This window comes from Aythya marila (assembly GCF_965140915.1).
Source record: "Aythya marila genome assembly, chromosome: 11".
NCBI lineage: Eukaryota > Metazoa > Chordata > Aves > Anseriformes > Anatidae > Aythya > Aythya marila.
Window position 1 is genome coordinate 15,002,339 of NC_139052.1, and position 22,311 is coordinate 15,024,649.

At 48.6% G+C, this 22,311-nt stretch overlaps 1 protein-coding gene across 10 annotated transcripts in view; it reads right to left on the bottom strand.

Moving 5' to 3' along the window:
- The window catches only part of AKAP13 (A-kinase anchoring protein 13), a 217,491-nt gene that overhangs the window by 102,026 nt on the left and 93,154 nt on the right, over positions 1–22,311 (bottom strand). For all 10 annotated transcript variants that reach the window (XM_082768863.1, XM_082768865.1, XM_082768870.1 and 7 more), the window contains 3 exons: positions 16,981–17,164; positions 6,253–6,442; positions 308–3,182 (listed from right to left, as the gene is read on the bottom strand). In XM_082768863.1, the coding sequence (XP_082624989.1) occupies positions 308–3,182; positions 6,253–6,442; positions 16,981–17,164 (3,249 nt within the window). The remainder of the gene's footprint in view (positions 1–307; positions 3,183–6,252; positions 6,443–16,980; positions 17,165–22,311) is intronic.

Here is a 22,311-nt window from a genome sequence, read left to right on the forward strand (position 1 = left end):
CGAAATATCTCCCTCCCATTCATTCCTTCCCCAGAAGGGATTTACATGCTAGAAATTCTTCTGCACGGCTTCACAGGAGAGGATGTCCTTTCCTTGCTTCCCGTTCCAGCCAAGAAACATCCATTTGGGCTGCAAGTTTCAGTAAGTAACTTCTCAGACAAGAAAGCAAAAAGAAAGCAACCCCCCCAAACACCTACACTTCCTCTGTAAGGCAGGCCTCATGCACTCACTTCCCTTCCTGTGCTGATGCTGGGGGCAGCCCGGCAAAGAAAAGCTGCACAGGAGGAAACCGCCCGATTTTCCATACCTGTGCCAGGCTCGGCAGCTCGCGGTGCCAGGCTGACGTCCGACTTCTTGGCGGAGGAGCTGAAATCCGCCTCTCCATTCAGGCCAGCTCCCACATCCACTGCAGGCTGGGGCTCGAGCCCCGCTTTCCTTGCGGCTGGTAGGTCAGGAGAAGAAGGGGTCCCCGCTGCAAACACTACGGCATCGAAGCTTTTTACCATTTTAGGAACTTTATCCGGAGAGGAGCCATCGTCTGCCGAAACCAAACTCTTTACTCCCACATGCTCCAGTGACTCAACAGCATTTAAGCCGGAGGAGCAGGGCGAGAGGGCTGACTCCAACACGGCTCGGCTTTGCTTGCCCTCGGGCTGTGCCGAGACCTCCCCCTGGGCTGCGGCGGCAGCGGGAGCATCGCCCTCGCTGCCCGGACACACGGTGTCCGTGCTGGAGTCGCTGTCGCACGTGGGCTCCTCCGCGATGGGCTGCAGCGCTGCCCTGGGAAGGACACTCTCCAAATCCTGCTGTTCTTCCTCGTACCCCGTGACGGGGTTTATGGCCGCTATCTGTAACGCTTCTTCAGCCTCGAAAGCCACGCGCGGGGCTTCCACTTCCAAAGCATCCTTTAATTCGGGGGTGCTGCTGCGCGGGGAGATGAGCTGTGGGTTGGGACCATGCTCTCGGTGCGGCCCCGTGTCCGGACAAGGGCTGCTCCCCGCCACCAGCGACTCACCTGGCGGCTCAGCTCCTTGCATGGTGCCTTCCCCAGCACCCGCTGCCCTGGCCTCACCCGCCGACTCCTCGGGGACCGGCTCCTTCAGCCCAGCACCCGCATCGATGTCGGCCGCGGGCCCCCCTGGGCTGCAGGCGGAGGATTTCACAACCGTGTCAAGCAGTTCCTCTGACAAAACCTGCTCCCGGCTGCTGTCAGAAGCCTCCCGCTCAGGCTCGGCCGTGCCTCCTTCTGCCTGAGGCTGGAGGCCGTGCTCGGGAGAGCCTGGGACCCCCGCATGCTCCCCCAGCACGCCGGTTACCTCGCCATGCTCCTCGCTGCACGGCGGGGCCAGCTCTGCCGAGCCTGCCGCCGCCGCTGCTGCCACTTCCTGCTTTTGTTTAGATTCTTCATTATGAATTACAGAGGGTGTGCCTACGAAATTATCCTCTGCACAGTCTGCGCCCTTGGCACATGGAGATAATCCAGGGTCATTACCGCGCAGGGCCGCCTCCTGCCCGGGAAGTGCCGCTGCAGCATCTCCGGTCGGGTGCGCTGCATCGGGATGGGGTGAGAGCGCTTTCACCTCGCTGCTCATCCCCTCCTGCCCCGGAGGGCTTTCTGCTGCCTCCTCTCCATCTTGTGGAGGCTCCTGCTCCGCCAGGCATGCACGTGCATCCTCCAGAGGGAGCGATCCAGGCTCTTGCTCTCCCACTTGAGCAGCATCCAGTTTTGAGCTGTCGCCCATGGCATCGTTAACAGTGGTTTGATCAACAGAAGGGCAGCAGCTAGCAACTTCCTGAGCTCCGTTTGCAGAGTCTGCGCTTCCTCCATCTCTGCTGCTGCTGGTATCAGTTCCTACTGACTCCTCTTTCTGGGCTTCACCACCCTCCCTTGCTTCACCCGCACTCTCAGCGACCTCACTGCTTCCCTGGCCATGGGCAGGTTCTGTGCTGCCTTGGTAAGCTCCAGCACCATCACCATTTTCAGGGCCATCCGTTTCCAAGCTGTCCTCCAGGGAGGGCGAGCTGGATTTGCCATCCATGCTATCCACTTCCACCTGTCCTTCTTGCTCCCCACTCGTAGCGCTGTCCTGGCTTTCCAAAACAAGACCAGGTTCAGGTACACACGCAGGAGCCTTCGTGCCGTTCACTGCTGGTAACACTGTCGCGGTGCTCGCAGTGCCATCCTGCCTCTCCTCCACACGGGCATCACCTTGGCTTTCCAAAAGGCCAACAGTTACCTGATCTGTGCGTGAGCCTGCTCCAGTCTCTTTGTTATCACCGCTCTTGCAAAGATCAACGGAGACACCTCCAGTGCCAATACCTGTGTTCGTACTGGCACACGCCGCTACCACTCCCACGTTTGCATCCTCCTCACCCGCACAGTCAGAGCCATTAAATCCATCGAGCAAAGGCTGAGCAGCACTGACTGGCTCTTCCTCAGCTGCCAATCGCTCTTCTGGATCCACAGTCCTCCTTTTGGTGGTCTCAGCCATCCTATCCTCTACCTGCTGCTGGCCCGGTGCTCTGTCAGCCGCCCCGGTACAGTTCCTGCACTCGGTCTGGCCCATGGCCACATCCGTGCCCGTCGGGGAGGCCGGGGCTTCACCTGCAGTTTGGAGCCCAGGGACAGCACTCTCAGCTGCACGCTCCTCGGCAGCCGGCGCTTCCTGATGGGTGCTATCCTTACTGCACAAGCCAGCTTGATCCAGAACAACTCCAGCAGATGTCATTCCAGCTTCCTCATCTGTATTTCCACAGGACGGGAGATTTACGGCCCCGTTTACGCCTGCATGCGGGCTCGCTGTGCAGCCGTTCTCATCTGACACGGCCCCAGAGCCTTCAGCAGAGGCTGGCCCCTCCTCTTCCTTTTCACCCAACGTCACGGTATTTTTACTTTCACAAGAGCATGCTGGGCTCTCCGCATCCCCCAGACTCAGCAGGCCGTTTGGTCCACCACTGACAGCTCCCAAGCTCCCGTTGGTGCTCTTGTCCTCCTGGTGGGCTTGGTCAGAGAGCTGCCCACTGTCGAGGTGAACAACATCAGATGGACTTTCCTCCCTTCCTTCTCCTGCCATTTCTTCCAGGCTCTGAGACGACGTGGTTGGGTGACCACCTGGCTCTGCTCCGCCACCGCAGCTATTCCCAGAATCTCCCGGTACAGGCTCCGTCCGCTTCCTTAAACTCTGTAACAAGACAAAAAAACAAACAAACAAATTATAATTATTTTCTGGATCCACCATGTACAAGACCTGTGAACACAACCCCCTGTTTCATTCAACTCCTGCTCCCGCTGTGCTCCTACTTGATGTCCACAGCCTTGGGGACAGAGCTACAGATGTAGTGCAAAGGCCGTGTTACCTGCTAGTTTTGTTAGGCTGCAACAATGACATTGTTAGAACGACAGGAATATTTTAGAAGCCTCTGAAGGACATCTAGTCCAACCTCCCACCCAACCTGCACTACCACTGGTGTTACCTCGGGTTCGCCATGGCTCTGGCAAGTTCCAAAAACCTCCAGTGATGGAGGACCCTGCTGTCTCTGAGCCACGTTCAGTCCCACACCATCCTCCCGTGAATGAATTTTTCCTAGCAGCCAGTCCGACCCCCCCCAAACCGAGATTTGTCCCTCTAACCCCTTGCTACACCATCTGCCACCACCGAGAAGAGTTTGGCTCTGTCCCCTTTGCCATTGCTCCTCGGTTAGCTGTGCTCTTAGCTCTTCAGTGCACTTAAATACAAGATCAGTCAACAGCAGAGTTCAATCTACCACATAATGCAAATGCATACCAGCCCGGTCCCAAGGGGCCTGAGCTGACACTGCTGCAGAAGAGCTTCAGACCCCTGCCCGATGGCACTCCCCACGTTTGCTCTGCATTGCTCCATTTCCCTATTTTGCTCTAACCACCACTCCAGACAGGGCAGCTGGCTGCCACTGCCCAACCCGCTCATCTGTCTCCTGCTTCTAGGACTGAACTCATCATCGAATCCACTCACGAAAAATGCACGCATCATTAAACAGCTGAAATTTATTTCCTACGTGGAAATAAAAAAATGAAAATGACAACACTGTATTAAAATTAGTAGTGCAATACTGTGGAACAGTAGCAAAGCACTCGGTTTGTCTCATCTGCATGTCTTTTCCAGCATATCTGCCTTCTCCAGGATCCACCAGGCTTTATAGCCTGATACAATCAAACCTTTATTTAAAAAGAATCATCTCTGTTTCAATATCATCTATTTTTTTTCCCTCTTCTCTGCTGCATTTCAGCGTTCACATACCACAAAAAGCGACTCGCTAAATTAACGAGCAACCTCAGCCCTTGGACGCACACCCCGCAGAGCTTCCTTGATTTTCTGTGGAGCGCAGCTCTCGAGGCAGGCTCTGGGATTTCACTGCAGCTTTCAGAGGACACGCTGACACGCAGACAGCAGGTGATGAGTGCTTGTGGCCCTCTTAAATTCAGCACTAATGAATCTATTTAAAACCTCTGGTATTCTTTGCTTTTATTCATAAAAAAACTCCAAAAAAAAAAGTACCCTAGCAGTCAAACTCCAATAGGTTCCTTCAAATCTTCTTTAAGACTCTAAAATTTCCCAAAGAAATAGGATTTCACACCAAATATGCCACCTTAAACAACCCTTTTCTCCCCGGGTATCAAAAGGAGCAGCGTCAGCTGATGCATTGCAGGGAACTTCTGGGTGTTGCATGTACAAACCATGGCTAAGCCCACCCCTTCTGCATCGAGGATATTGCACTTACTGTTCCTTCCACTCTGAGGTTTGCAAACTCTGACCACGGCCACCAAATCACTGAATCACAGACCACTGGGTGCACTTCTGGTGTTTGTGATGGCTCTCCTGCTGCAAACAACCCCGCCACCCACCTCCCCTGCAGCTCGTGTTTTTGGAGGAAGCTCAGTGCAGGTGAGCACAGGGGGCAGGCACCACGGGCAGCAAAACCAGAACCATCTCCTCGGCCACCCAACCCTGCAGCTGAGCATGGACACCGTGCTGCTGGTCCCTGGCCAGGACAGACAAACGGCCGCAGACAACGGCGACACTTGTGCTGGAATAAGCCGGAGGGGCGGCGGCAGCCCCAGCATCCTCGCGGTGAAGTCACTCTGCTGATAGCCTGAAAAATAGAAGCGGCTCCAAACGAAGCCAAGTGGCTTCCACCCGACCCCAAATGAACCTAAACGCAATCATTACAGGGCCGCGCTCCAAATCCAAATCAGATTAGATGTGGAGTGAAACAGGGCTGGGAAGAAAAAGTCTAAACATAGCCTTTTGTGATTTCATTGTCAGACGAAATGTACCCATCTGGCATTGGCTCTAGCAAGCAAGGAGCGAGCTCGATGTGCGGCCGTGCCTCAGTGCCAGCTGATGAAAAGGGGAAGTGCAGGGAGGCGATTTCTCTGCTTTGCCACTCTTGCCACCAGTTTCTGTCAAGATGGGGAGTAACTAACATCTCCTGCTCGGGGAAGGGTGGCCGATACCTCTGAACTTCCCCCCAGCCCAATGCAGTGTGCAGTTCTCTGTTTGCTTGCTTAAAGGAACAGAAATGCCTGGGAGCACTGTTATTTAAGCCCCACACCCCCACAGCAGCATATTTATGAGTGATAAAGCGATGGCACCTGTGCAACACACGCAGAGCAGTTCTGAGAAGTTGTACAGAAGTGTCCCGCTGCTTCATCTTCCCCCCTCGAGAGCATCCCTTTGGCACTGATGTTCAAGCATCAAGAGGAAACCTCCCAAGCCCCTGCCTTGTACCACTGCTGGCAGGGCTACGGGCATGCACACCACGTGGCTGGGGTGGGCTTCTCAAAATCCTACACCGAGGCACCAAGAAAACCACTGCTTTCTCCATCAGCTTTCCCTCTCCCTGTAATTTTTATCCAAACACAGATGTACCCAAGGTGCCAGACCCCAAGCCCTGACCCCCTCCAGCACACACACGCCACCCAACAGCTGCCAGCAGCTGGAAGGACAACGCACCTCACCTCCACGAAGGTTTTCCCTGTCTGATGTTCTTCCTAACACGGCTTTATCAGATCTCCCTGTGCTCCAAGGAGATAATTGGCAGGTGTCTGCCTGCATGTTTGCTAAAGACATTCAGAGCAAACATCTAGACTCACTGGTACACATGCCCCCAGACGGTGCCGGTGTGTGGACACCCTACCAGGTGCCAGGCTGCTCGTGACAGCAGCAGCCAGCCAGCTCCCTGTCTATTCAATAACCACAGGTGTTTCCTTACCCGGTGCTGGTGGCTCTGCATGTGTAGCTGAAGCTGCCGTATGTCACTCTCCAGGCTGGCCTTTGTCCCTTCCTTGGTTTCAGCTGTCAGCAAGTAAACATCAAGCCGCCGGTGGTGCTTCACGCAGTACTCCCCGGCGTGCACCGTGTGGGACAAGGTGCTCCACGAGTCTGGCTCCCTGGCTTCCTCTCTGAAACAAAACCACCGCGGGTTAGTCTGAGAGCAAGAAGGGATGGTGCACAGCAGGACACGCACGCTGTTCCTCACTCTGGACAGTCATCTAATCAATGGCTCCAGGACCAGACAGACACACACACACGCACACGTCTCCGTCCTGAAAATGAAAGTGATTTAGAGCCAGCGCCAGCCACAAGCTCTACTCCACTAGGTCTATCTCAGGTAGAGAGACCTGTTGCTTTTTTTTCCCCCAGACAAGAAGAACACGAGTAGCAAAGGGCACTGCAATTGCTTTTAAAACAGAATTTATTGCAGGTGAAGATCACCAAAGTAGCTGCTGGAGAACAACAGATACCTGAAAGACTGCGGGGAGACAAGTTCAAGGGAGCAATGATTTTTATGACACAGATACTACAACTTATACACCGAAACCAGCACACCTCTTCACCAACACCCAACAGCCATCAAACTGCAGCAATTTTGTCACTCCTGAAATGAATTCTGCTTGCCCTGTGGAATTGCTTTGATGCAAGACATCCTCAGTGCGGTGAGACCGCTGTCCTTCTGCGGCAGTAACACCAACGTTCCCCTTACCAAAGGAAAAGAAAGGAAAAAAGGGGGTTGTTGGAGATCAGAACGAAAAACTAGCTCAGCAGTTACTTCTAGTCATTAGAAATCTCTGTTCAGTCATCTCAGACGTCAGACCTGATTTTGCACATGTTTACAACTCAGAGCAGTAATTCTTCATGTGGCTGCTCTCACCGAGCTGCACAGGGATAGCAGTGTCACTTCAACGGGGTGTAGGAGCAGTCTTCTTATCAAGGTGTTCATCTGAAGCTTCAGGTTTGTAGCTTTCATTTTGAATCAGAACTGATTCAGGAAGCCAAAACCATCACACACCCTAACGAGAGAGACAACTCCCAGGAGAGAACCGGGCAGGGACTGAAGGACGTGGGGCTAACGCTGACCTGCTCATGGGCACGAGAAACGGAGACCTCTTCATTGTCCCTTCCCTGGGACTGCAGCTGCTGAGCATTAGCCTGAGCCGACAGTATGGCCACAAGGCCACCTCTCTGGGAAGCCATGCAATTTAGAAAGCAAAGTAGTAACGATCAAATGATTGATACCACGAGTGGCAACAGCAGCAGGCAGAGCACTGCAGGGAAGCTGGAGACATGGAGCTGAGCAGCTGATGTGCTGTGCCCCGGTACAACAGCCCACCTCCTCTCGTGACTCATCTTGGGTTAAATCAGCACGACACAAAGCAAATCCAGACAAAGTGAATCTATGCCTTCCACCCTTAGCCACGACGTAACTCAATTGACTTCTGCGGAATTACTCTTGATTTAAACAGAATCATTATTGCTATAGAGGCACAGAAGGACGCGTAGGTTTTTGTGGTGATTTGTATAAATCCGGTCATTGAGGCACTGAAGTCAACTGAGCCATTACAAGTGCAAAGTGGCTAAATAAATGACTTTCCTTTATCAAGGAAACACAGCCATTTCTGTCTGTACTTTTCTTTTCAGCTGTCATGTATGAGAAATCACTGCTCGCCGGGCCACGTGGAGCACAACGAAGCAGGCAGCACAAAAAACAGATTCACCCACTCGTGAGGCCAACATCAGCAGGCTTAAAGGACACAGCAGCCTTCTCCGCTTTCTGACCAGCTTCAAGTGCTCTTAGAAGCATCTTCAAATAGGTGCCCACAAAGCAGCCTGTGGACCTGCAGGACCCTCGGTGGCTTCAAAGCCTCAAAACCTGGAGGGGAATCAGAGGCGTGCGCTGCACACCGATGCATCCATGGCACTGACGGACTGCAGCAGAGAGGACGAGTGCTCCCGAGCGTTAACTCGTTGGCTCACTGCTATTTCTGCTGTTCAATTGCTTTCAAGAGCACGTAGATCACATGAGAACATGCTCCTGCTCACTTGTCCTTATACGTTGAACTTAACCATTTGTGTGTCCCCTGCCTGGCTCGCTGCGAGCCCTGGGTTGTATGTACTAAGATAACAAAAACACACATCTGTCCAGAAATTACGCTTTATAGGCTGCACACTTAGTGCTCCCTCACCAGGAAAGGTGCTCATTTTGCATAGATTAGCAATTTCTGTAGTAGCTGTAATTATATACAAGTGCATACCCAAGCTGCGCTACCAGGAGATAAAAACAAATATGCAAATATTTACTGAAAATTTACTAAGAAACGTATATAGAAACTCTTGCATTTGAGCATTTTGAAAGTCTGCTTCCATTCGGCACAGAAGCCTAAACTACAGGGGAAATCTGTCTTATTATAGCATCCGACCAGCCTGGGGCAATTCCTTCTCACCCTCCTCTTTCAACAGCTTCCTATAGAAAGACCTGAAAGATACTTGAACAGAAAGTTCCCCTTGTACCGCCTCTGAGCCAGACTTTTCCAGAAGAGAATATCTCACTTGGTTCAAAAGGCAAGGGCCGACCAATGAGGTCCCCACGGGCACTGGGATGCCCCCACCTTGGGCACAGCCACGCAGAAGAGACCTGGAAGGAGTCCTCCAGCTCCACTCCCTGCCGCTTCTGACCCAGCTTTCTGTTGCAAAGAGGCTTCCCAGAAGGGAAATCGCTGACTTCAAGAAAGAACAGTGTTTGAAGGACAAAGGAAAGACTTACCAGCCAGCCCTTCATCCGCGGAAATGGGGCTCAAGGAAGGATGCTGACCCCAAACACTGTGAAGGGAGGAGCAAACCCACACCCTCACCACCTCCAAAATGCTCTCGGGCCATGAGCTGCTTGCCCCGGGTGCTAGTTCTTCTGCTCCAACCACAGCATCACCCCCTGCACATCTGACAGGAGGAAGACCACAAGCGATGCTATTTTTCAAACCTCCACCAAGTGCCCAAGCGGGGCCGTCCCCTGCGAAGGAGGAGTCGTGCAGCGTTTGTGTGCTCTGAACCTATTCTGGTCTCATGGCGGGGCAAATAGGATGGCCCTGGGCCAAGGAGAGGCGGAAAGAGGTAGAGGAAAGCCTGCAGTGACACAGAGCGGCTCCTAGCTTCCTGCAGATACCGGCAAGATATTTTTATAAAGAGGGAAGATAAGGGAGAAGGGGGGAACAAAAAAAGCCCTGAGCTCTGACTGGAGGAAAAAAGCTCTGCCCGCCTTCAAAAGTCTCAGAAGCAGCCGTCGGTGAGAGAGGTTTGAAATTTGGCTGTGCTGGGCAGGGTTTTCCAGTACCCAGATAACAGGTTTTAACCGCAGGGGAGAGGAGGAGTGGGGAAGAGATCAGAAAAGGATCAAAATGGCCTCAGTGCACTAGGCAGAACCCCGTGAAGAATCCCACAGTTCTCCAGCCGGGTGAGGAAGGCGGTGTGGGAACTCAAGGTGTTATTTCCTGGGGATATCCCCTCCGCATTTCTGAGCCGAACAAACAAACGCCACAGCGCTGCCAGCTCCTGGGATCTTACTGCGAGCCTGGCCACAGCTGCTGGGCGACTCTGAAAGCTCCAGCTCCCACATTCATGTGATAGAGAAAATAAAATCTCTTAAAACCAAAAAACAACACGATAACAACTAGTGTTATGGTTACAGCCAAAAACTAGGAAATGGAAGAATTCAGATGCTCTTATCTGTAGGGTAAATAAAACCTAAACTGAACTTTCATCTCACACTCCTAGTCAAATTCTGATTTCTTGCTGTTATATTATCATACTGAAGAGAGGAGATGCAGTGTCTGTGGTCTGGGATAAGCAAGGAACGGTGCCTACTGGAGCAGGAAGCTGCCTGGGGTGGCTGCTGCACCACACGTCCCTTCCACTGACAATTTACAGATGTCAAGCCGACAAATCAGTCCCTCCGATGAAAACCTGCACCCAGATTTACCAGGCACCAGAGTCTCCGACCAAGCCTCCAGAAACCCGTACCACAAAAAGCCAATTTCCTAAACCCATCACAGAACCGGGTACGGGACTCTGACGGATCTCTGTATTCTTCAAAGGAAATTGCAGGCTGCCAGCAACAAACAGCTACGGATAATGGCAGCAACTGCTCGTTACTAATGGCAATTAATATTTAGTGACAGTGCCATTACTCCTAAGAGGACCCAATGCATCCATTTTCACTTTGCCTTCCCTTAATGACCTTTTAACATTGTTATTACTCTTTTTATTTGGAAGGTAAATGGAAACAGTTTCTTAGAAATTTGACAAGACAGAACTTAATGAACTTAAAACTATTGCAGAAGTGCTGGGGTACTACAGGCTTTGTATGGCTATGATCAGTTTTTCATCAACAGCCTCACAGTCTGTAGTGACATACAAAATACTAGTGCACACAAACACTTTCTTGGTCCTCCCCAATTTTGTACTCATCAGCACCTACCAGATAGGAGGCTGAGAAAACAGGTGCAACTAGTACAAGTTAGGTTGGGTTAAAGCAAATGCATGCACTGGGAAGGGATTTAAACACAGTATTCATACTTCAGGTGCTTCCAAATGTACCAAGCCACAGAAAAGAAGAAAAAAAAAGTTTCTTACATAAGACAATTTCACGAGACACTCACTAATTGGACTGCTTTTATGTTGGAGGAAAGAAAGAGTTAAAGCTCATCAGCTGCAGTAGCGATGACCAACCCCTTAGAGCACTCCACACAGACATGAGCTGCAGTGGGTTTGGACACTGCACTGAATTCAGGATTGCACAACCTATCCTTCAATATCAGATTAAATATTTAACGACTGGATTCAAAATATTTAATGCTAACTTCTCAGTCCCATGATCAACACACCATACAATAGGAAATCATACACGAGAGGAAAGCTGGCTTGTTCTTCGACAGCTGTTTGCAGACTCACATATCCTAAGAGAGCACGGCCAGTTATCTCAGCAAACAGAACCTATTTCCTACCACAAAGGGGCTGTACTCTTAAACCCAGGCATTTCTCAGGCCTTGAAGCTATATATTAAAAAATAAAAATTACAAACTGACAGCAAATGTATTTATGTATCAATATATATGACACACATTCCATAGGATGCAGTAGCTGTCTGTGGTTTAACGAATTTTTGCATTTGTTTTATTTTCATAGCCTTACCTAACAAGAAAGATGCCTTGCTCAGGGGGCATTTCTTCTCATATCTTACCAAATCTTCTCAAATCTCTTCTAAATCTCCTCTTTCTCCTCCTCACAAGCCTGTTTACATGAACGTCACCTCCTAGGACCTCTGATTGCCAAGCAGGGTATCAGAGATAGTAAAATGCTGTTCCTACCAAAGGGACAAAGCCGCCTCTCTCTCTTCAGAGGTGGATAAGTACAAAACAAAGACAAGGAGGGAGCTGATGAATGAAAATACAAGTTTTAATAGGGATGCTGGAAGACACTAGGAAAAGAGGAAAAGCTGGAGCATGCAGTGGGTGAGTAGGTGGAAAGGGGGAAGCACAAACTCTTCCTGCTCCATCACGTTCAGACCTGACTGCTCCCACTCCCATCTGCTCCTCTGCTGTACTCTTGGGGCCGGTGGAAACCCACGGCACCCCAGCATCTTTCCAAGCAGGAAGAAACATCAATGAAACAACCACGTCCCAGAAAGTCATCTCAAAGTTCAGTAACACGCAGCCACAAGACCGGATCCTGTTGGATCGCTCCTACTCCCATGCTTCTGTAGCCAAACAGCGTCCTCTTAACACATGGATCTCTCATCAGTTCCTCTCTCATTACCCTTTTAATGACTTTGAATGCTCCTTTAAACGTTAATCTTGAGCCAGCACTTACAGAAACAAAGGCAGCTGCTCTCCTCTCCTAACAGGCTGCACAATGAGAGCAAGCCGTGCCCTAAAACCTACTGCCCTACACCCCGAATAGCCATCAAAAGGGTTTGTTGCTCGGTTTGGGGTGGGAGAACGGAAGGAAAAACACTAGATAATAGAGAGTTACTTCAGTAAACTCCTTCGCTGCTGAGTCTGGTTAGCCAAAAATAAAATTATCTATTGAGGTGGCAACCTTTGGGGCACCTGCATGTCCCCAGCTGTGTCCCACTCGTGCTCAATAATAATAATAATGGGAAAAGAGGTGACCGAGGGGAGACTGGGAGCTTTTACAGCCAGTTCCCAGCTCATAAATAAGGCAAGGGTGCAGAGGGGACAGCATCTGAGCACCCCGTTACGTGCAGTGCCACAACCTGGTCCTGAAGTCACAGCAGTTGGTGACATTTCCAGCCCCAGGAAACCTGTGATTTTGGAAAGCATCTGCACCACAGACGGCTCTTGTCCTGCTCAGACTGAAGTTAATGGAACAACCTAGCAGCAACGTTAGATTAAAAGCGTCCGGCTTTAACTGTTGTCCCCATTTGGCAGCGCTGTAAGAAATGCCTGATTTTAAGACCACACTTAAACCACCTGCTGAAGACGAACTGGACACTTCTGACATAAAACACATGCTGAAAGGACGTGCTGCATCGGTGAGCAGAGAAATGAGATGCCAGACAAATCCTCTTGCTCTGGCCTAGAAAACCAGAAAAGTGTATTCAATTACCAAAGTAAAGTTACTGCAAAAGCTTCCTCATCTGAGAGGCACCACGGAGCTTACAGCACAGACTCCATCAATTACTTACATAAAACCAGAACAATAGCAAGTGATAATCCAGTATTGCAAAATGGTCACCAAACACTCCTGCTACCAGGGAGCTATTTCTTGAACGTGTTAATTAAATCCGGGTCAGTTTAATTTTGGAAATACATGCTGATCGTGGCTGATGGCTTCACACGCTGGGCCTCCTGGCTGTTACCAGGAGGTTTTACACACAGAGCCGCACAGAAGCGCTCCACGGCAATAAGAAGCATGCAGGGAAACCAGCAAAAGCAGAACTAACGTTAGAGTAAAAAACTCCAGAGACTGTTGAAGTCCCAAATCCTTCGCTCTGCAGGGACTGGAAAAATGCTTTCTTACCGACTTCACTTTTCTCTGCCTCCGCTTTCAGAGGGCATAAATCACTCACAGCTGGGAAGGAACGACAAGCATTTGGCTTCACAGAAAGAAAAACCTGCAAGGTTTGGGTTGGTGGACAGGACTTTGTTCTGCAGCAATGAAATCAGATTACCAAGCAGTGTGTGTTTCGCAGAACGGCGCTCTGACTCCTCTGACATTGTGAACACTCGCTCTTTCTTGGAGCCATTTTACTTGCTTGACTTGCAGAGCACTGAAGAACATGGAGCTGGCAGGCAGATTATATTACTACGCCGGGCTGGATCTGAAAACACCAACTAGTGCAAAATGCAGCTGTCCCATTGCAGAGGCCAAGTTACTCACACGGAGCGTGCTCCCCCTGGTTAACAACCCCACTGCCTCTCCCGAGCCCTCTCTTCTCCAAGGAGCACAGCAGACGAGGGCTGCCAACGCCCTGGAGCTAGCATTGCCCAATTTAAACATAAGGAAGTAGCAGGCTTCAAGGAAGGAGCCTCTGCTTCTGAATTCACTCCTACCGCACTCAGAAATCAGTGAAGCTCAGAGCAAGCTGTGCAACCTGCCTGGTGTCCGAGGCTTTTTTCAGGCAAGATCAGGTGTATTTAAGAAACAACCGCACACCAAGCTGCTAGAAAGCAAAGAATATTCCTAGAGAAAATCCTTCCATGCTTTTTGTCCCTAAAAATAAAGTCCTGCCCTTCTGCACCATCCTACTCCATTTGTATTGTGAGACTTTTGCTTTAATCTAGAAGATAAAATGAGCACCCTCAGGGATGCCACACAACCGAAGAGCACTGCTATCAGCACATCAGCATCTCGTTCTCCAGCTCAGGCAGCCCACGCGGGCTCCTCTGCAGCTTCAGCCTCGCTTCAGCCTCGAAAGCAGCAGCCTGCATCGGCCCTGCCACAGGATGCAGGAGCCACTTCACAGGCTGGAGCCTACAGCAAAGGCGACTCCCAGGCTTGCACCATTTCGCTTGAAGTCATCTTTCATTTTTTCAAATGCACACTGGCAGCTGAAAAGGGAAAGCTCGGCTGATAAACAGAAATCCAAAATGTCACCGGTGTAATTAAGTTTTTGAGAAAAATATTTATGCTGCGGCTGAATCAGAGTGCTCTGCAGCTGAACCCAGACAAAACTGCATCAGCGGAGAAGGTTTTGTGCCTGGACCCTAATTACAGCCAAATTTCACCCCTTCCCCATGCTGGCCAGGAGGATCATTGTGAAGCGTGGGGTCCTGCAAATTAGCAAGCAAGTGAACAATGAAATCCCCCCAAGGATAATGCATCACAAAACGCACTGCATTCATTTATTTTGTGAAGTGCAGTTTAATTACTTGTAAAAATAATGACTCCTTTGTATGGGCTCTCGCTAACATGCGTTGCTGCTCCGTATTTTGCTGAGTGGTACGAGTTGTGTGCCAAATTTCTGTGCGTGGATTGTACAGCCTGTGCAGAAGCAGAGTGCAGAAAAGTGGTTGTACAGCATCCATTGTGTTTTGACAGCACATAAATGATATATGCTCTTGTCATGGAATTTGGCTGCTTTTCTCTATTTTGAAACTCACTAGTTCTCCTCCCAGCAGGGATTTTCAAGCCCTGATCCTATGCGACTGCAGAAAGCACTGAGCACCAGGAAATGTCTGCTGTGCAAACAGGACACCTTCATTTTGCAGCCACCATCCCCATGTGCAAAGGGCCGTGGTGGTCCCCACATCACACAGCATTGCCACCACTCTGGGCAGCCCCGAGCTTGCAGCATGGCACCTTTCCCTTTCCTGGGCAGCGAGAAGGGGCCCTGTGACTTCCAGCACCCACAGCCTGCTGCTGGGCATGCTGCTTGCAGCACTGCATACAGGTAGCACAGCTCTCAGAGCCACGGCCACCAGATATTTCTGCATCCTATTTCCACCCAGAGGCCCAAGAGGAAAACTAACCTTAATTCTGCTTAATCCATGTAAGCAGTTTAAGGGTGTATTTAAAAGAAAGGGACCAGCACTTAACAGTACTGAGGTTGCTACCGTGTCTTGTGTTTGAAGATGAGCTGCAAAGGTCACCAGAGGGATCCCCTGGACTGCAGCAGCAGTGCTGCATGAATGAATGGCAGAGGGCAATGCCGTGTAACCCACATGCTCGTTTCTCTTCCACCAAGCGAGAACTGCCATCCCCCTATTGGAACTGGTTGTGAAATACACTACCAGATACACTGTAATAGTTGTTGTAACAGCTCTGTTTACTTCCCATTTCTTTTTAAATTAACAGCTCTGCTGATATGCAGATTGCTCTTTGCTGTGAGCTCCATAATCAAGTTTTGGCTAATTTACATTTATTTATTTAAATTCTCCAAGGTGAGACTCATGGTGTAAACAGAACTTTGCCACAGTTACAGGACAACTTGGCATATTCCAATTTTGCAAGATAGCCCACTAGAGTGTTGAGTATTTTCACAGTGTGGCTGTTGTTGAACTCACATGGAAAAGAAATAAAGCAACACTGCCATCACCTCTCTATTGGTTCAACGGTGGCAAAAAATGGTTAGAGAATAGCTCCTGCCCCACCCTGCACCTTCTCCTGCATCCCCACTTGGTTTGTGGTTGGCTGAATTATTAAAGATGAAACTTAAATGCAGTCACTCCAGCAGCAGATCTTATTTGTTCTGCCTCTAACATCCCGTCCAACAACTATAGAGGGAGGAATAATTTACAGTTTGTAGCATAAAGAAATGTTGCGTGAGAATGTAGACAACACAGAAGACTCCTAAACATGACATTGGGTCCCTCAACATAAACCCTAAGCATCTGCAGATTCAAATCAGAAAAACAAAGTTAATAACAAAGCTTAAGGGAACTAGGCATCAGAATAACAGACATGCAGACCAAATCTTTCCTCTTTTACAAATCCCCACCCCCCAGACTTATTTCAGCTCTTTGTCTTTATTATTTGCAGCTTTTAAAGCTAGTACTCCAAACACTTGCTGTTCGAAAACAGCTTTCCATTTTCTGAAGGATTCCTTGTAAAATGCTGCAGTAAGAGCTCATGTAAGTCACTGGCTATGGGTTGGCAAGACCTGGCTGCTTCTCAGTTTCTGTTGTAAATACTTGCATTATTTTTTACCTAAATTCTTACCTATCCTGGTAGATATTTGTTCTCTACAAGATGCTGCCTTATTTCAATAAATTGTTGTGGCCTTGTATTAACCAAAAACCTCCAAATCTACCAAATAAGAACGTGACAGTCCCCACCATCACCACAAAGCCTGCCAGCTACGCTCTTTTGGACAGCTGTACTCATTTGAAGCAAAGTTCTTCCTCTTGTGTTTGCATAAGGTTTGTCTTAATTAGGCGATGTTACAGTGACTCATGTTGGGCTTTAAGGGACTGCTGGAAACAGAACACTGTGCGGTAAAAAAGGAGAACCCAACAGTGTTATTGCACTTACCATAAATCCTAAGGACACGCCCCCATTGCTTCTAGCAATAAAGGTAAAAGCACAATTATAGAAAAAATGTCTTTAAGGGTAGAGTATAGCTCTTAGACACTCCTCAAGGATAAAGTAAAGGGAAGCATGACAGAGAATGGAAAACGAGCTGAGTAACCATTAAAATCATCCTTACTCTGTCAAAAGTTGATGTAACTTCTGGTAGCCCCTCTCCAAGGCCAGGCTCACGGGCGTAGCGCCTTCGTTGTTGTGGATGCTGAGCGCTCCTCTTCCTCCTGGCTGCTGGAGCAGGAACCATGTCAGCCGCAGCAGACCCAGCCTCACCGCAAAATGCATCAGTGTCTCCCGAGGGATGTTCTCTGGGAATAAAGAAGGAAAAAGAAATAGGAATTTGCAGGCTGCAGTCGAGGTGAATGCCATTTCCCCACATCCTCGCTACTGGAGACAAGCCATGCACACGCCGAGGACTGCACAATGGCTGGCATGAAACTGGAGGTGCTGACAGCCAAAAAGCCAAGGAACCTAAACACTGCAGCACCTGGAAAAACATACTCAGCACAAGCTGGCTGTGAAATCCAGGAGAGGCCAGTGCCTGAAAGCAAGGGACTGGCTACAGTGGGACTGAACGTGCTCAGGACCTCTTGGGATAAGACTGAAAGACCACAGAAGTCAACGTGAAAAGAACGGCTTCATGGACAGCCACGACTACCACAAAGCTGCCCTATAGAGCCCAGCATGTTCGGGTGGGTTTTTCTGCACATCCAACCCCTTTTTTTCCCCCATGCCCAGGACCAGGTTTTAGGAATGGACGAGTTCTGTTATTTAACGGGACACTGATTTGTCCCAAGGCAGGAAGAAAATGAACTGCAACTGAAGCCCATATGCAGAGCGGTTATAAAAGAGAACAGTTTAGCCTCTCATATAGACATAAAAAAGTGAGGGTTTTGATTTCCTGGTTTCACTGTGCCTTAGACCAGCTTTTCTCAGCTTTCCACAGTAGCTCTGTAATTCTGAGTAGCAGCATTTATAAACTAGTAATCTCCACTGCTGCTTTTTATGTTTAATAACCGTGACCTTCTAATTTGGTAAAAGTCACTCTTGAGCCTAAAGCTTTCATCTCGGAAAAGTATCCCCCTCCTCTAAAAGCTGCAGCCCTACAACTTTGCTCTGAAAAGCTTCAACCAGAAATGGGCTCCAGATGCACTGCTGAAATACGGCACTTGCAGATCAAAGCGTGGTACTTCTGTAGGGAGGGCAAAAGCATTCGGGTTAAAAAAACTGCAAGAAACACAAATTTGTTCTTTTAATTAACAAAGGATTGCAGTATTGACTGGCAGCACCACCAACAAAAAAGCACCAGCTGGGTCTGCGTAAACCATGCCACTGAGCACGCTTGGTATAATACCTTCAATATCGTAGCAATGATTTATTTGGGTATTAATTTGGTCGCCAGCCAAACCTATACAGTAGGTTTAAAAATGCAAGTGCATAATGCATCTAAGATTTAATTATTTTTTCCCCAAGAAGTGTGCCTCCAGAGAAATCATCTTGTCAGCGGGCTGTTGTTTTTCTTGCTCTCTTTCTTAAGGGACATCATTAAGACCTTTAGTGAAAACGAAGCAGAAAGAGTGAGTTCTGCCCTGCCTGACACACCGTTTTTCCCCACTTTTTGGATCAGTTCCTGAAGAACTAATCTGTATTCATGAACCAAAGCTTTCTGGCACCAACTCTCTTCCATATGACTCCAAATTGGGTTTCTGGGCTACAAACCAAGCCTTCCTCCCCAGCCTTCTCTTGATTACCATAAAGCAAAACCACGCTGTCCTGAATACACGAGTACATCTGAATGGAGGCTCCAGCTGATCAGAGGAAAAGGGAATAGCTGAGCTCACTAAGAGACAAATTCTCAGCCTGTGGGAGAGTAATGACAAGGATTTTGGTGTCAAGTGCTATAATGTAGTGCTTTAGAAATAAACAACCAACAAGGTAGTTAATCAACGGCTGCCAGTCTTGGCCTTAACGAATAATGAAAAATAACACACCCTATAGATAAGACATAACGGGAGAACTACAGAGGAGGTTGCAAAAAGGAGGAAGCGTGGATACAGGTGGGACTTAAGTGGAGTGAAAGCAGATGCCCAAGGTTTCACTCAGGGAACTTGCACAAAATTCCTACATTAGCTATAGGAATAAACTGGCAGTCAGCTAGCATAATTAAAGCAATACAACTCTTCCTGCTGCGGATGTAGGAAGCACAAAAGCACTTATGTTGGAGCAAATGACTGGTGTCCAAATAAAGAACGTGTTGCACTGGTCTGACTGCATCTGTTCCAGCAAGGGAGCTCCTGCTCTAGCTGCTTTGTTGGAAGGGGACATCATCTTCCTTGCTGAAATGGATACCCTTGCACCAAAACTGAGCAGAGCAAACCTGAAAAGCACAAGCACGGACTCCCGAATCAAAATCTTTCCTCCTCCTTCAGCTGAGAGCTGCATGGTTAGGCACCAACATCTTTTTCATGCCAACTGACAGTTCACCAGCAAATCACACCCCAGCTGTGGGCTTGGAAAGGTGCTGGCAGCTGCTCATCCCACCCCTGCTCCAGCTGGGTGCCCCTCCCTGCCTCCCATTTCCAGAGAGGAAATGCCCCTCCCGATGTGCCGAACCTTCATGGGAGTGAAGCTGCTCATTTGACTGCACTTTTGGAACATCCCACCCTTTTCCCCGTTCTTTTAAAACAATCTTCACTATTGTCAGGCTAGTGGATGCAGGTGGCTGGAGGTGTCTACAAACGCGACTGAACGGTCGTGGCACTGCCCCAATGCCTCTGAGCAACAACGGCGTGCACAGAAGACGTGCACAAGACGTGGCGTGTTGCCATCCCGAGTGTACTAAACACACAAATTCACTCTCCAGGCCCAGCTGGAAGGATCTGCCTGACATATAAACTGGCCCGAGGCCATCCTGACAGATGGGCATGGATGATGGCAGCACAGAGACGAAGTACTGTGCATACAACAACTGCGGGGCCCTGGGCAATGGCTTTAGAAGGTTTCAGAGTGTGCAAAACTTGCACAGCTACAGTGAAAAGGCGCATGCCATCTGGGGACTGGATTAGCTACTAACATACAATGAAAAATACATCTGCTGGTGAACGGCGTTGCTCAGAACAAGCCAAGAGTGGGTCTGCACTGAGCATGGGAGTGTTGTGGGATGGAGAAGAGAGAGAGCCGGGCAGCAACCCTACAGCCACGCTACCTCTGAAAGGATGAAGCTCGTACCACGGGACACTGGAAATTTAGCCGATGATTACAGCGTCCTGGCATGATGTAAAATGCATGCTCCAGCTATGGAGAACAACAAAAGCTTTAACAAGCAATAACCTGAGCTTTTTCTCCTACCACACGTCAAGCATGAGCTTCTCATCTTAAAATGGCCGTTCTTTGAATGTCAACAAAAAGGTTCTTGCAATTAGGAAACTGTGGAAATACAAGACACACGATACTGGAAAGGCCAAGATTGTTTTTGTTCCTTTCTCGTTTCCTAGTAATAGGCAAGAGTTGAAACATATGATTATTGTCCCATAATGGCAGGGCACTCTAATCCAGCTGGCAAAACAGAAGACTTTAGATGTATTATTTTTATGTATTTTTCTTAGCAGCTGTGACACATGAACAGACAGTTTATCTGGGTAACTAAGGAAAAAAAAAAATCTGTAGAAGAACATCAAATGTACTTTGCTAACTGCAAAGGATTAAAGTTTAAGGTGCTATTATCACTAAACAAAAAAGCATTGAAGAGGGAAAAAAAGCAGTTTGGGTATGACACATCTGAGAACACAAACTGTTCCTTAAGTAAAAACTTTCATTTTAATCCTGATTAAAGAACAGTAATAATAATAATAAACTATTCCTTTTTGAAACCTGTTGTTTATTTAGAGTTAGCCACACCAAACTGCTCACTTTGTCCTCCACAGGCAGAGACAGCTCATTGAGGAAGAGAGAGACATGGACGGGAACAGCTCAGAGAATCTCACACTCATCTTCCTGGGATGGTGACCTTCACTTGTTTCTCAAATGAAATCACATATTCTTGGCAATTCTGAAATCTACCATCAAATCTGGCCTCAAAACTTTGTTCTCTTTGTTTCTGGCTGGAAATGTTCTCAGTGCTCAGCTCAACCCTTGAGAAGCACAGGGAGCAGAGAGCAGAAACAAGCTGTCACTTTATGCCGAGGTTCCGCATGAAGGCTCAAGAGATGAGTACCAAAGGAAGGTCAAGGCGAAGCCACTGTGTTTGGAGTTTCGAGTTCAGTTAATAAAACGATGTGTGGGTAATTCTTTTTTAGTCTTATAAACAATAAATTTTTCAAAGCACACCAAAGGATCTTCATGTCCTCATTCCCACTAATATCTAAGGGAACAGAAACGCTCTCATGCCAACGATTTCTCAGCGACAGACTGAGCAGTACATTTCAGACACTGGCTGAGCAAGAACAAGCATTTTCTGCTTCACATTTTCCACTGCAGAGGGCATTAAATTTAGATATGGAAAAGATTTTTTTTTTCATCTTATCAAGTGCTGTAGGTTAACAGAGTACTTCATGCAGTAGGCTCAGAAAAGGTCATGCTGATTTCTTATATACAGTCCTTTATCAGAGGGCAGAGAGAAAGGTGGGAAGCAGACTGGAAAGAATACAAAGCCCAATGAAAAGAACACTAGTAACTGTTACCCCGAAAGCAATCAAGAAGAAACTATAAAAGGAGTGCAGGAGATGAGCAGATTAAAGCTTTATGTCAGAAAAACATCATCAGCCACATCTCCGTAACATGCTCCAACAGAAAAAAACGTTAGCTCCTAATAATCAAATTTCATTTTAGTTACTTCTGGAAAGCTTTAAAAAGCTTTTTTCATGTTTCTTTTTTTTTCTCTTTTTAGGAAGGCTTTGTTACTTTCTCTCTTCAGACTTTGTTTCTGTATTCTGTAGGGATCTTTCTGATCTTTCATCCTGGTGGCCCGTACACTACAACCCTGCTGGGTTTGGTGCAAAGTTATCAAACCTGCAACGCAATCCAGACTATTCCAAACTGGGGCAAAGCAACTTCTTCTCCACCGACCTCCTACCTGGCGAGCTCGCAGAGCTCTATTTCTTAAGAAGCGCGTATTGCACAGGGATGTTTATTATTCAGCGCTTCTGGGAAGCCATACGTATTGAGGACGTCAGCAGCTGCATTCCTAAAGCCAGAGAGATGCTACAGGTTTTATCTAGTACGATGGCCTCCTGGTTATCCACCCGCATCTGCGGCTATCTCGCAGCTCATCACAGGGCCGGCTTCTCCCCGCGCTCCCAGGGGAAGGGCTCGCTCTCCAGGCCGATCGTCACAGCGCTCCGAAAGCACCCTCTTGAGAAGCCCACACCGCCACGATCGTAACCACAGGTCTGGATTTCACCACTTATTTTGATGACTAAATTGAACGGACAGTGTTTCCTAAAAGGAATTTTGAAAG